We start from the raw sequence: 13,805 nt of genomic DNA, 5'->3' as shown, positions 1-13,805 counted from the left end.
ATGTGTGACACTTAGAAAGAGTCCTGGTATTTCTAAATGCTCCTGATACCATGCACTGTAACAAGGCTCCCAGAAACACTGAAATCTCAGATTCTGTGCTATACCAAACATTGTGTATGAAGCACCACAGATTCATTTAGCCTCATCTGCCTGCAGCACATGGTCCCAGAAGAGCTTAGTAAACATTTAATAATGGCTTATTTGTGGTAGGAAAGAAGTTAATTAGTTTGTGTGTCCTTACATATTCAATACCAGATCGTCTCTGGGCAGTGTTTATTTATTGGGGTGAAGATTTTAGTGATCCCAAATATGTCACTGTTTACTGCAGTTCTCTAACAATATCTTTTGGAGACATGATATTTCTAGTTAAAGTAAATTCTGTCCCTGAAACTGCTACTCCAGTCCAAACTATTGTTCTGAGTCCTGAATATGAATGCTTGATGGGTGATTTAGACTCTTATTTTGAAATAAAACAGTCAGTATTATAGTTCCTTAGTTATTGTGGCCTTATATGATACAGTTAGAATAGCAATGGTGACACTTTTTGTGGCACAGAAGGTATTACAAACTAATGACAAGGATGTGCATAAGAACATGTTGTTTTAACTTAAAAGAGGGAAAGTAATGTTTAAAAAAAGAACTGAATTCACTATTTAAAATACCAGAATACTTACCAGTCAGAAAACAAACTTACAGAAGAAACTGAAAATTTGGACTTTTTGACATCTTCACAGCAGCATTTAAATTTGCTAGACTGGACTATCAATGCAAAAATATTCTGATTGATCTTACGTTTGACTGTGGAGAAACTTTTCAGGCAGATAAAAAAGAATCAAGGGTTTGGAGAAAGCTGATATCCTCCTTAGCTTTTCCATTTGGCTCACTGGAAAGCTGGCCCTACTCTTTTTTTTACATAAAGTGTAGAAGTATCGTGTGACCTGTGCAAAGCAGCAAAACTATTATATTTGTTTTAGTCAAAAGAAAATTGACAAATACAGCTTTTTTATTATTATTATTATTTTTGATCATGCTATAAAAATGCTATAAAAATTACATTTCCATAAATGTAAAACACATCGAGAAGTACTGAAAGATTATAACTGTAAGATGAAGGTATTTCCTTTAGTCACCTGCTCATACCTTGAAACACACTCCAATCCTTAAAACTATCTTCAGACTCAGCCTTCCTCTCATCTTGGGCATTTGAATTTTTCCATCTCTCCAGATTGGAGGCAGCTGTGGCTGCTGGCTGGCTTCAAGCTGTGGGAGGCTGCAGCAGGCCAGCAGGGAGGAGCTCCAGCATCTGGAAAAGAAGAAAAACTGACCAAAGCCCAAAGACAAAAAAAAAAAAAAAAACACTCTTTTGTTACACTTTTCATGGGTTCCTACCCTGCAAAAAGAAAAGAGAAACAGTACATTTTAATGGTGTTAAGTCTTCAGCTAGCATTTCTTTTGCTTAAAAAGTGCAAAATGGAGAAGAAATGCCAGAGTTGTGGTTGAAAGGGAAAACTGCTTTTGTTGAATGTGAACCCTCTGGGCCTCTTAATGTAAGGGTGTGTCTAAATGTGGGAGGAAAAAAAAGGGGAGGGGATTCAGACGTCTGTAGGTCTGCTGGTCTGGAAGTATCTAAATCCAGCCTCACTTCTGCATACAAGACCTACCTGCTAAGCTATCAGCATTAAACCTATTTTATGAAATATATTTTTTAGCCCTTGGCAAAAGCTCTATGTAAAAGTTAAAAAAAAATAATTATTTTACACTGGATATTTGTCATAAATCAGGTAGAGCAATTCTGGAAAATAAGCTTACACCAACTGGGAGAATAGAGCAGGAAGTGTCATGGTTTGGGGATACTTTGCTCCACCAGGATCTGACCAGCTCACCATCACAGCATCCACTATGAAGTTTACCTATTAAGAGAGGAAAACGTCAGACTGAAAGGTTAAAGCTAAAGACACAACAGGGCAAACAACCATTCATTCACACACTCATTACTGAGGGCGAGTTAGACAGACCAGCTAACTAAACAGTCATAGTTTATCACGCAAACTCTATGTCAGGATTTGAACCGCAAACCTTTCTGCTGTAAGGCGACAGTGCTGCCAGTTTTATCTATTTACTCATGAATTTTCACTCAAACCTCACCTTGAAAACACTGATTTATCCCTTTAATTAGTGATTTCAGCTTTCTGTTAGGTGTGGTTGTCTGCCATGTGTCTCTCTGTTAGTTCTGTGATCTACTGGCGATCTTTCCTGGGTGTACTCCGCCAGCTGTCTGTTAACTATTTCAGGGAGAACCACCAGCGTCCAGCTGAGCAGAAGGTTAATAGGAAGATAAAAACCTTTGGTTATTTATAGTACTCTACAACTGCAAAGAAAACCTTGACTTGGTCATAAAAAGCTAATAAAAATTCTTGATTATCCTCTTTATGGAAAGATAAACCAGCCTGTAGGATTTAGCATCAACTAAAGTGCTACTTTAAAGTGTTTTGATCTAATTCATTGGGCAACCATGGGTAATCAGAGTTAGTATTACGCTGTGGAAATCATGCAATTACATAAATACTAGAGCTGTTCAGATATTTTAGTTTCAGGTGAGTAAATAGACCAACTACCAGTCGACAGTCTGACTCCCAGACTCTTACTGAAACTAAGGGTTCCTCCCTGAAGAAAGTAGGAGCAACCTTTCATGTTTATTTCTCAAGTAATACCCTTTTATCATACCAGAGTAATTAGATGTTATGAGCTACCAAATTTCCAGCTATGCAAAGTCGGCAGCATTAACTCCTTCTTCTCACTTTGCTACAATTTTTAATTTGACAATTTTATAATTTTCTACTCTTCATATTAACACAACTTTTAAGAAATATGTTCACCTGTTTGTGCTTTCTGAGTGTCAGTGCTAGCTTTCCCTGGGTTGCACAGCAGAGCGATGAAAGCTATTGAGCTGGAGAGGTACCAGCATCCCACCGTTCACCTGGACACAGGGTCCATTCATCCTCAGTCATCCCCTACAGACCTAAATTTGTCGGCCAACCTGCCCAGCGTTTGCTGAGGAAATGTTCACTTAGTGCCGGAAATCTGAGGTTTCACTTCAGACATTTGATTTCAGCGGTTGCCCAAACAACCCCGGGGGTACGAATCAGGTCAGAAAAACAAGGGTGGGAACTAAACCCAAAGGAGCCATGAAATCTCACTTCACCTGTGTCAGATATTTATATTAGCTAAATCTTCTAAAGGCTCACTTGGGTAGCATTTAATGTCATTATTTGCTGACATGCATAGCTAATCAGACATTTATTAGCCCAATTTGACTGAAATATTATAAAAATCACTCAAATATTTTAGTTTAATGTTTGAATTTTAGCCAGCGAGCTTCTGATTAAATTATTTTAAAAATGTGGTTATGATATTTTTGTTTGTACTATCTAATGTGTACAAGACACATAGCAAAGCCCCAACCTGTGGTTACAAAAAAGTAACAAAAAAGATATTTACAACAAAGAAACGTGCTCATCAAAAGATGTTTTCAGATGAGAATTTTATTTATCAAAGAAAACAGTTGTCCCAACCAATTTTAATCTTGTTTTGTTTTTGTTCTTTTTTGTTTGTTTGTTTGTTTGTTTGTTTGTTTGTTTGTTTGTTTGTTTGTTTGTTTTGTTTTGTCATTCAGAGTTGGATTTGTTACTGTTTTACTGATGATCATCCTTCTGCATAACCCTATTGCAACTGAACTTAAAGTCCCAAGCAGATGGCTCAATGTTATGGTTTAGGATTTTCTAGTCAGAAAGAATTAATAGTTCAATTAATCAAAGTTCTTGATACATTTGGAAAGAACACAGGCGTTATGTAGATAAATGTCGTGGGAAAAACTGAAAACTTACTGGCTTAAATGATCAATAGTTCTTTGATTTTTTTTTTTGTTTTACTCTGGTTCTAGTTGTTCTTAGTGACACTAACATTCTGTTACTGTTCAAAGAATAATGTAGGTATTCTAGGTAAACAATTGTCTAATGCAAATCTTACTGTGGATTCTCGGTTGGTGGAGTGCCATTTCCATCAACAGCTATTGCATTTTTGATAATGTTTGTTGTTTGAAGTTAACAGGAAAAGAGACAAAAATTATTTGGGATTCTCTGTTTAATCAAAGTGACGATACTAACAGTTATCTTCTGCAGGCAAAATATTTCAATATATGGTCATCACTTCTCAGAATTATTATTCAAAACATCTGAACTATCACTTTAAAAGAAAGTTTCATTCCTATTAAAACCAGCCTAAGGTAAAAAAAAAAAAATACAAGCATAATACCAATAGGTATAAAACATAATTCAATGTCCAAGTTCTTTTATATCATAATAGTTTACAGATCACAACAGAAAATTCATAACATTTTCTGTGTAGCTGATCCAATTCTCCATCTTTTCATATCAATATTTCCACATTTAAGAAAGTGGGAGGGTCTACATATCAATAATAATAATAATAATAATAATTATTATTATTATTATTATTATTATTATTATTATTATTATTATTATTATTATTATTATTATTATTAGTATTATTATTATTATTATTATTATTATTATTAATTACATTAAATCAAGTACAAATATGAAATCACATTTGCCTCTTCGACATCATGCACTGTACATCAACCTATTGGCAAGTCTTTCTGCACCAACTTTTTGCACTTTCATTATCATGCTGCGGGGGCGGTAGTGAGCAGCATCCTCCTTACAGTTTCTTCTTATCCAGCTGGGCCAGCTCTCTGGCTTTCTTTCTCTTCAGCTTCTTTTTGAGGATGAGTAGGTTGATGTAGACGATGTGATCCAACACAGTGGAGGCGCAGAGGAGTCCGCCATGCAGAGCGCCAGCAATCCCACAGCTGAACACATCTTGACCTGAAAGGAAGAAAAAAAGACGCTTCATCTTTCTGTTTTGCTTGTGCGTAACAAAGCCCAACATAACAGCAAACCATTCACTGATGAAGTCAGTACACAGCAAAACCCCATACACACTATTTATTTCAGTATGCTACAATTTAAAAAGAGCTTTTGCTGTCTGCGACAAATACTCAGAGTAGCTATTGTAACATTTTCCACACCTGAGATGTAAAGGTTTTTAACAGGAGTGCTGCTTCTGTTCCTGGCTACAGCCTCAGCATAGAAACGCTCCACGTTGTGCTCGGCAGAGTACATGGCTCCACGTTGAGCTCCCAGGTAGTGCATGTTGGTCAGCGGAGTTGCCACATCTTGGAAAACAAGCTGAAGAACAGTTTTTCCAAAATAATGTCAAAAAGATTATTTTTATTTTTATTTTTATTTTTTTCAAATTACGTGAAAGTTTAATTACCCAAAAGGAAAATGTTTCCACTTATGCATATTTTGACAGATTTTACCTTATCTTTGATTTTAGGAAACACAGTGCAGGCCCAGTCAAAGAGGTTCTTTGCGAACCTCATTTTGTAGTTGTAGTAGTCATCACCTCTTTTTCGCACTGTAGTATCCTTCCACTCTTCAAACCATTCATACTTGACCATGGTCAGTATTGTCATGCAAGACTTTCCTGAAAGCATAACAGACCGCCAATGTTTGTTATTTTGACTCAAATTTAAGAATGGAAAAAAGATTCCTGTCATAATTTTTGGTGTCAAAGTCAGGAAAGAAGCAACTTTATTTACCTGGATGACGTATATTGGCTTCAGGATCTTTTGCAGATGGTACTGTGATGAACATCATAGGGATGTTATCGGGCGCTTCCTCTTTGCTCAACGCAAAAAAATCCCCCATCCTACAAAATCGATAATACAATTTTTGATGTTTATTTTACTTACTTACTCAAGGGGGCTGCATAAAAATGCAGGCCAAACTTTTCAGACTTTGTTGTAGACCTTGAGAGCCACGTCTCATTTTCTTCCACTTTGCAATTATGCACTACTTTCTGTTAGTCTGTCACACAGAAGATCCCAATAAAATAGATGACAGTTTGTGACGTGACAAAATGAGAAAAGGTTCACGGTTGAAGGGTATAACGAGTTTCACAAGGCACTCTATGTGAGGAAGTTTTCTAGTTTCTCTCTATGCAATAGCACCCTCTTGTGGTAAATACTTTCAAGTTCTATGCCTTATTTAATTTCTTCTACTCACGACTTATCCATGTCGTTGTCTTTGAAGAGCCAGAAATTTGTAGAGACAAGACCCAGGTCCTCTGTAGTTCCATCAAAGCCGGAAAAGATCAAAAATGATCCTCTGCCATGTTTCATCATGCTCAGTCTTTCCTGAATATCTATGAAATGGAACCTTTATAAGCCACTTAAGACACCTTTGCAGCTCACCTTTAATTTGGGTTGAAGCAGTTCCTCGGCATACTGACCATGTTTGACCTGAATCTCAGGTGGTAGGAGTCTTTGGAAAGTGGTAAAGACGCCACAGTTTGAAACCACTACAGGTGCGTGGACCTCAACTTCGTCCTGACCTTTCTTCACCTTCACACCTAACAAACATACACCAAACGTAAAGTCTTGACCTTCAACGAGTGAAAACAATCTGGTTTCACTTCTCACCATAGGCCGCTCCATTCTTGTCAACCAGGATCTGAGAGACAGGAGCTCTGACCAGACAGCTCCCTCCATATTTCTGAATAGTTCTGATGATGTGGAAGGCGATCTCACTGGCTCCACCTTTTGGATAGTAAGCACCTCGTTTGTAGTGATGGATCAGGAGAGCGTTGATCAGAATGCTGGATTCCTTTGGAGGCACACCTAAGTGGGACATGAATAGCACTCTAGGAAGTAAATTTCAGGGACTAATTATCGATGCTCCCATTTGATAAACCTTGAAGGCTAACTTTGAGACACACCATAGAAAAAGTAAGAAAATATGACTTGGAGGTCTTTGTTTTTGGTCAGGGTGTTTATGTAGTCAGTCGCTGGTGTGCCAGATAGACGGAAGACTGGAGAGATGAGATCTGCGATGCCTGACTTCAGGAGAAACAAAGAGACCCACTGAGGAATCAGCTTCATGCTTGCCAGGTAATGGGTCTTCTTAGCTGAGAGCTGTTGCAACATGAAAGACATTTACTCTTAAAAATGAACCATACTCTTAAGTGTTAGATTGAGTTACTATAATCAATACCTTCATGATTTTGAAGAATGTCTCAATAGCCTCTGTCTCATTTGGAAATTGCTCAGTCAGGCGGGCTTTCATTTCATGTTTTCCAGTGAAAATCTTGTACTCCCGCTTCTCATCACCACTGCCGATTTGGACAGTGTCGACATGCGGCTCCAGCTCCTGAAACTCCAGCTGGCCCTCAGTGATCTGGTCAAAGGCAATTCGAAGTAGACTGTTTTCATGGACTTGACCGATGTAATGAAGACCTGAAGACAAAGAGTGACAGACAAGGTCCTCAACTAATTTTAATCGAGTCCCAACAAAGAACATTACATTTTCATAAACTGAATAAAAGAACAGCTGTAAGACAATTGTAATGGACAGAAAGGAAAAAATAATGCAAATGGAACTGAATCCTCATCCATTGTACATGCACAGAAGAAATAAAACATTTTCTAAAGGAAGTTGGAAAAGTAGTAGTTTAAAAATTTTATGACTTAGGAACACCTTAAAACAAACTTACTCTGGTGTTCAGCAGATTATTATGTTGTGTATACTTGTGTGTTAGAATGTCCTTGTAAAGGTCCAGATGTAAACTCAACTAAAAATCTATGGCAACATTTGAAAGCTGACGTTCACAGATGCTTTTCATCCAATCTGGTTAAGGTTGGGAGTCTTTTTAATTTTGCATAGTAGAATGAGTGAAAAACATCAGCTTCTAGATATGCAAAGCACTTGTAGTAGACATACCTCAAAGTATTGACAAATTGGGATTGAATACTAATGCTTTGCACTTTGCAAATTTTGTGGGCTGAAAAGTTTTGAAAACCAAATCCTGTTTTTTGTTTAGTTTCACAATTCTGTATTTGGTTTTGTCCCGTCCTGTCACCTGGAATCTTAGTGCATTTTACTAAGATTCCAATAAAACACATTAACTGCATAGGTGGCTTTAGAGACATTTTGTATATGTTTAATTCTTCTTTTTGTGACACATTTGGAGAGCACAGTGACCTGGCTTTCCTTTAATCGACAATCATGCCTGAAGCTATTTTGAAATTATATGGAAAGATTCCTTACCAACATCAAACTCAAAGCCCTTCTCTATGTACGTGTGGCAGCAGCCTCCAGCCTGGTCATGCTGTTCCAGGACCAGAACCTTCTTTCCAGCTTTAGCAAGTGTGGCCGCGGCTGACAGTCCACCAATGCCACTTCCGATTACGATCACATCCAGGTTCTGGGGCACTTTGTCCACACTGAAACCTGGACAGCAACACACAGGAATACCTTTAGTTATCAGGTTTTGTTCCACTCTATAGACTTACAAAAGTATTGAGATTGACACATCAGTACGTGTTGCATAATTGTTTTTCAGAGCGCAGTCTGAAGGTTGTCTTTCAGGTCATAAATACGGAAGATGTGACAATGGCAGCATATGGTCCTGTTATCAAAATTTCCAATTAGATAAAACAGCCATAAATATGTAGTTACACCTCTGATAATTTAGATGTGTTCTCCGGTCTGATAAATGGTATGCTATGAAAGTGTTTATACACATGCATTTGTTCAAATCCATAGTGGTCGTAACATAAGTAAAACAGTTTCGGGAGAAATAAAAGGAAAAAATAAAACTCACAGAAAGTATTGGCTGAAAATAATACATGTTTCAATTGGGAATAAATTAAGCACCATGGATGTAAACACACTTCTGAAGAAGTCATATTCAGTAAATAAAAATATCCAAGACTTGTTTGTCAGATTAAAAGTACTTTTGGGTTTGCAGTTGGTTTCAGAGGAAGAAAATCAGGCAGCTAGAACATAGCTGATCATTTGTTTAAAGAAATCAAGGTCACACTTCCTATTTGAGGCTCCTGATTGGTTTGAAGGCAGCTTGTTTGGTAAAACAGAGTTACTGTCACTTCTGAACAGTTTATGAGACTTGATTTTCCAAAACAGGAGATTTCTTGAAGCTGTGCTAACAAAGTTATTCAGTGAATGAGTACATAGTGTTACAATGAGCAGAACTGATCCCTTGCAGCAAAAGGGCCTGCATGGAGTTCACATGTTCTTCCCATTCACTTTGGCTTCCTCATACAATTAAAAAATATGACTGTCTCTCTAAGTTCCCACATAATATGTGCATTTTTTGTACTGTGTGCCCCTGGGATGAACTGGTGACCTGTCTGTGGACATAGCATGGACAGTGGTTTATGACCACTGTAGATGGGTACCAGCCCCCCTAGTGGTTTATAAAATAACATTTCACTTTACATCAGTAGGACTATTAACAATAATTTTACTCAGAAATATGCTGACAGATATTCAGCCTCTGCATTAGCGTTACCTTGTTTGATGACTTTGTCTCTCTTCTTCTGGTCAAACTCACGGGGCGCCGGGGGTCTCACAGACTCCAGGGAGAATGGACTGGGCTTCCCAAATACGTACCAGTAGGTACCACCGGCCCAAATAACCAACCAGACTAAAAGAATGAGCAGCCACATTTTTGGATAAAATGAGATACGCAGACAGTGTTCTCAGCTGTTCTGCACAACAAATTGTTCAGAAGTCTCCTTTTTATTATGCTGCAGTCCAGAGCCAAAGGTCTGGGGACTGATATGAAACACTATCTGCGTTACAAAAAGCAGTAAAGATAAAGCGAAGAAAGACCCACCTTTTTATGATTACAAAACATATTTAGATCTTCAGTAATAACTGTGCAGACTACAATATAAAATAATGTTTACTCTGATTAGATTGTCCTTGGGCTTTCTTACATTTTGATAAAGTATTTGATGGATCACATGCAAACATTTCAACTTGTGTTGCCCACATTCTCCAAACTGGGCAGCAACTCATATGTTTACTTTTTTTAACAAACATATTTTTACATTCACATTTATCAGTAAAAGAACTAAAGCTAATGTTTTCCAGTTTATTTGATGGTTGGCTTAATTTCAAAAGAATATCTGGACAATTCAAAGAGCATGGAGGAAATCAGAATTGATTAGATAAATCCTTGTGAAATTGCTTTTATCTGATAAGGCAATTAAGATAATTTGCCTCTATGGATGTTTGTAGACTTTATACATGTCATTACAACAGTGCAGCTGATTAAATCAGTGAGTTTCAGAATCCAGGTAATGTCCCACATAGACTTTACCTTGAATAACTTGGCAATGAAAGTTTCTCTTATGAAAACTGAGAAACCCCAATTCACAAGTAATCTTTTCGTACTTGTAAGAGCGTTATTTCACTGTAGAGACAAAAGTATTCAAAATTTTCTACATCCATCCATTATCTGAACACCCTTCTTCCCTAATGGGGTCGGGAGGGTTGCTGGTGCCTATCTCCAGTTGCGTCCCGGGCGAGAGGCGGGGTACACCCTGGACAGGTCGCCAGTCTGTTGCAGGGCAACACAAAGACATACAAGACAAACAACACACTCACTCACACCTAGGGAGAATTTAGAGAAACCAATTAACCTGACAGTCATGTTTTTGGACTGTGGGAGGAAGCCGGAGAACCCAGAGAGAACCCACGCATGCACAGGGAGAACATGCAAACTCCATGCAGAAAGATCCCTGGCCGGGAATCGAACCCAGGACCTTCTTGCTGCAAGGCAACAGCTCTACCAACTGCGCCACTGTGCAGCCCAAATTTTCTACATTTTGTCACAATTTAGATTTTAATTGAATGCACAAAAGAAAGTAATGGATCATTTTTAGAAACAGAAAATAAATAGTTTGAGGACTGTGATGAGGTTTTGTATTCAGTCCTACTGGGTCTGTACTTTATAGAACCACTTTTGTTCAAATCACAGCTGCAGGATTTTGGGGGCAAAGTTGTTGCTTACTTTACACATCTACAGATTTACATTTCTGATAATAATTGTTTTATTTTATCTAGGTTTTTATATTTTATTGTAATATTTGCAATATTTTAAACACCACCTGTCTTACTCAACTTACTGTTTCAGTTTGTTATGTTATTGTATGTATTTAAGATTATTAAAGTAAATATTCTATTCTATAATTCATTTTATTCTATTCACAGAACTCTTCGTAGTGCATTAGGCTGAATAAAGTTACAAACTTTAACTTAATCTAACTAACTATTTAAGCTAAACCTGTGTGATCCTGTATGCATTGAGTTTTGATCATCCTTCTAGTCATAGTCCTTAAAAGACAGACAAATTATTTCTTTTGTTACAAAGGAAAGGGAAATTCCCTTTACTAGGGTCAGACTAAAACTAATTGGATGAAGTTAGCAGATTGGAAGCTAATGAAGAGTGAAAAAAGCTTAAAGACTTTGAAACAGGAAGCCACTCTGTGTAAACAGGCCGGCTTGACCAACCATGCTGAACCAAAGAAAATCCTATTAAGATTAAATTCAACTGGAGGCTCTAGAGGTTTTGCATTGTTGTGCACAGTAACGTGGGTCAGGAAACACTGACCAATAAACATGTTTTCACTGCTGCTTTGTATAAACTGAATAGGTAAAAAGACCGGAGCATCAATGATAAAAGCAGACAGAAGATATTTAAATCTATTTTTATTTATTTACAAATTAACCCACTGTCATGCTGACAACTACAGTGCTGATAGAAACACTGATACATACCTTCTGTTTCTTTCAGTTATAGTACATTTAAATCAGGAAAAAAAAAGCACTACAAAGAAACCAACTCTGACAGAAATAGAAATTCTTCCTTGGATGATTGTGTGCTATGTTATAGAGCAGCCTCCTTTGTCTCCCTTGTAAGGGTTCTTGTCATCTGGAACTCCCTTAATCAGCGGATCGTTTGGCAAGAGTCCTTCAACGTAAGCAATTGTGTCAGCACAATTTGCACTCACCTATTGAGGAGGAAATAGACACTCTGTCAACATGTTGCCAAAAACAATATAACAATGAACTGTTTCGGATTGATAGAGCGAGCTTTAGCAGCTATACGAGAGCAAGGTTGTTAGAATTAGATACTCACCGCTGTTCTTGGTGTGTTCACTTCCTTTTTCAATTGTTCCAGTTCCATTTTCAAGATTTCCTTATCTGACATATCCCGAGCCATCCTGGCTGCGGAGAGAAAACAAAATCCTGGTTTCAAAAGGTTTCAAGGATAATAGTGACTCCCTAAATGTTTTCTTTTGTGATATCTAGATCCATCCAGATAACATTTCATCTTTCAGTTTCTAAGTCAAAAAGGCAACAAAATCAATGTTTCTTGAGTGTTTACCTGTCGAATGGCGGGATCCCCAACACTCAGAGAAATGTTTTGGCTCCTAAGAGCTGTGTGCCTTCCTGCCGTCTGGCTGCCTCTCTCCACTAACTGAACTGTGCTCTCCCACTGCTCCTCATTTTCAGCTGATCCCCGTCACCGGCTTTCGTTTGAGGTCGCCACCAGATTGGAGGACCTGATGTCACCAATCCCCAGTGATGAGATTAAACAATCAAGGAACTTAACTCCTAAAACAGGAAGAGCACCCTCACCAGCTACATGCAGAAAGCGAGAATATGACATTTAAAAAGTGATTTCACAGCATCCTCTGTACTTATTGTCAGACAGAAATACCTAGCAGAGTGCTTCTCAATCTACCATCTAACAATAAAGAATTTAAAATTACAAATCTACCAAGAAATGGAGGCTCATCTCTTTTGCAAAGTAGAATGAGCTAAATTTTTGTTCTCGGAATCTCCAAACTTGATAGACGTAGACCCAGAAAAGGTTGCAGGTGTAATTGCAGTGAGAGATGGTTGTAAAGAGTATCTAGTCCTCCTGTATGTATGTATGTATGTATGTATGGATGGATGGATAGATGGAAGGATGGATGTATGGATAGATGGAAGGATGGATGGATGGATGGATGGATGGAAGGATGGATGGATGGATGGATGGATGGATGGATGGATGGATGGATGGATGGATGGATGGATGGATGGATGGATGGATGGATGGATGGATGGATGGATGGATGGATGGATGGATGGATGGATGGATGGATGGATGGATGGATGGATGGATGGATGGGAAGATGGTCTCTTGGTGTTTTGAAGTTATTTTAGCAAACAAGAAAATAAATCAACCAAGATGTTAAGATCAGTGAGAGTTTTATCGTTTAGGTTCTTATTGAAGTAAGGTTCTATTTAAAAATAATTGACTGTATTAAGTGAGGATTTGATTTAACAGATAAAAATATTGATTACTTTGCACATTTACTACCTTCTGTTTTATGCACACCTTCAGAAAAGCATAAGTCCTATGTATAAACAGGAGATGGGTTTTACTGATGTTCTTTTTTTATTTACAGCACTCTCTTATCATCACCTCCTTATGACATTTGATGTGGGATACATGACAAGCCAGTGATCAGCAGCTCAGCCTTCCGCAGGACTCACACTAAGCCATTTTCAGGATCTGGGTTAGTACTCAGGATTAACCCCACACACGTCACATGGATTATTGGGTTGGAGATGCTTCTTATGAATGTAAGCAGTCACTGTGCACATAGAGGGCTGTTTTTCTTCTTTGGATAAAAGGAAACGGCAACTTGCAAAAAGAAACTTTTCTTTGTTATTGCATTTATGTAGTTATTAAACAAATATACATATATATGATTATTTTGAACATTTGTATCACAATGTCTATATAGACATGGAGATATTTATTTATTTATTTATTTATTTATTTATTTATTTATT

General features: G+C 37.6%; 2 protein-coding genes across 2 annotated transcripts; both read right to left on the bottom strand.

Moving 5' to 3' along the window:
• Positions 1–4,610: 4,610 nt before the first annotated feature.
• Positions 4,611–9,655, bottom strand: si:ch1073-13h15.3 (inactive all-trans-retinol 13,14-reductase). The gene is made up of 11 exons (XM_044102386.1): positions 9,457–9,655; positions 8,193–8,375; positions 7,140–7,381; positions 6,865–7,060; positions 6,569–6,766; positions 6,379–6,498; positions 6,153–6,291; positions 5,687–5,796; positions 5,405–5,571; positions 5,111–5,270; positions 4,611–4,907 (listed from the first exon to the last, which is right to left on the bottom strand). The coding sequence occupies exons 1-11, from the start codon at positions 9,611–9,613 to the stop codon at positions 4,741–4,743; spliced, it is 1,839 nt and encodes a 612-aa protein (XP_043958321.1). The 5' UTR covers positions 9,614–9,655; the 3' UTR covers positions 4,611–4,740.
• Positions 9,656–11,645: 1,990 nt separating this feature from the next.
• gngt2b (guanine nucleotide binding protein (G protein), gamma transducing activity polypeptide 2b) lies at positions 11,646–12,502 on the bottom strand. The gene is made up of 3 exons (XM_044102385.1): positions 12,343–12,502; positions 12,094–12,182; positions 11,646–11,965 (listed from the first exon to the last, which is right to left on the bottom strand). Exons 2-3 carry the CDS (start codon positions 12,175–12,177, stop codon positions 11,837–11,839), a joined length of 213 nt encoding a protein of 70 aa, XP_043958320.1. The 5' UTR covers positions 12,178–12,182; positions 12,343–12,502; the 3' UTR covers positions 11,646–11,836.
• Positions 12,503–13,805: the final 1,303 nt, after the last annotated feature.

Source organism: Gambusia affinis, linkage group LG20 (assembly GCF_019740435.1).
Source record: "Gambusia affinis linkage group LG20, SWU_Gaff_1.0, whole genome shotgun sequence".
Taxonomy (NCBI): Eukaryota; Metazoa; Chordata; class Actinopteri; order Cyprinodontiformes; family Poeciliidae; genus Gambusia; species Gambusia affinis.
Note: the sequence above shows the minus strand (reverse complement) of the source record. Positions and strands in the feature narration are given on the sequence as shown.

Bases quoted from the DNA above. Each gene is read 5' to 3' on its own strand.
- si:ch1073-13h15.3 (XM_044102386.1), bottom strand. From the start codon at position 9,613: ATGTGGCTGCTCATTCTTTTAGTCTGGTTGGTTATTTGGGCCGGTGGT. The intron at 7,061-7,139 runs GTATTGATTATA...ATGTTGCAACAG, and splicing joins CATTCTTCAAAATCATGAAG to CTCTCAGCTAAGAAGACCCA. The intron at 5,572-5,686 runs GTAAATAAAGTT...TTATGCTTTCAG, and splicing joins AGCCAATATACGTCATCCAG to GAAAGTCTTGCATGACAATA.
- gngt2b (XM_044102385.1), bottom strand. From the start codon at position 12,177: ATGGCTCGGGATATGTCAGATAAGGAAATCTTGAAAATGGAACTGGAA. The intron at 11,966-12,093 runs GTGAGTATCTAA...CCTCCTCAATAG, and splicing joins TGAACACACCAAGAACAGCG to GTGAGTGCAAATTGTGCTGA.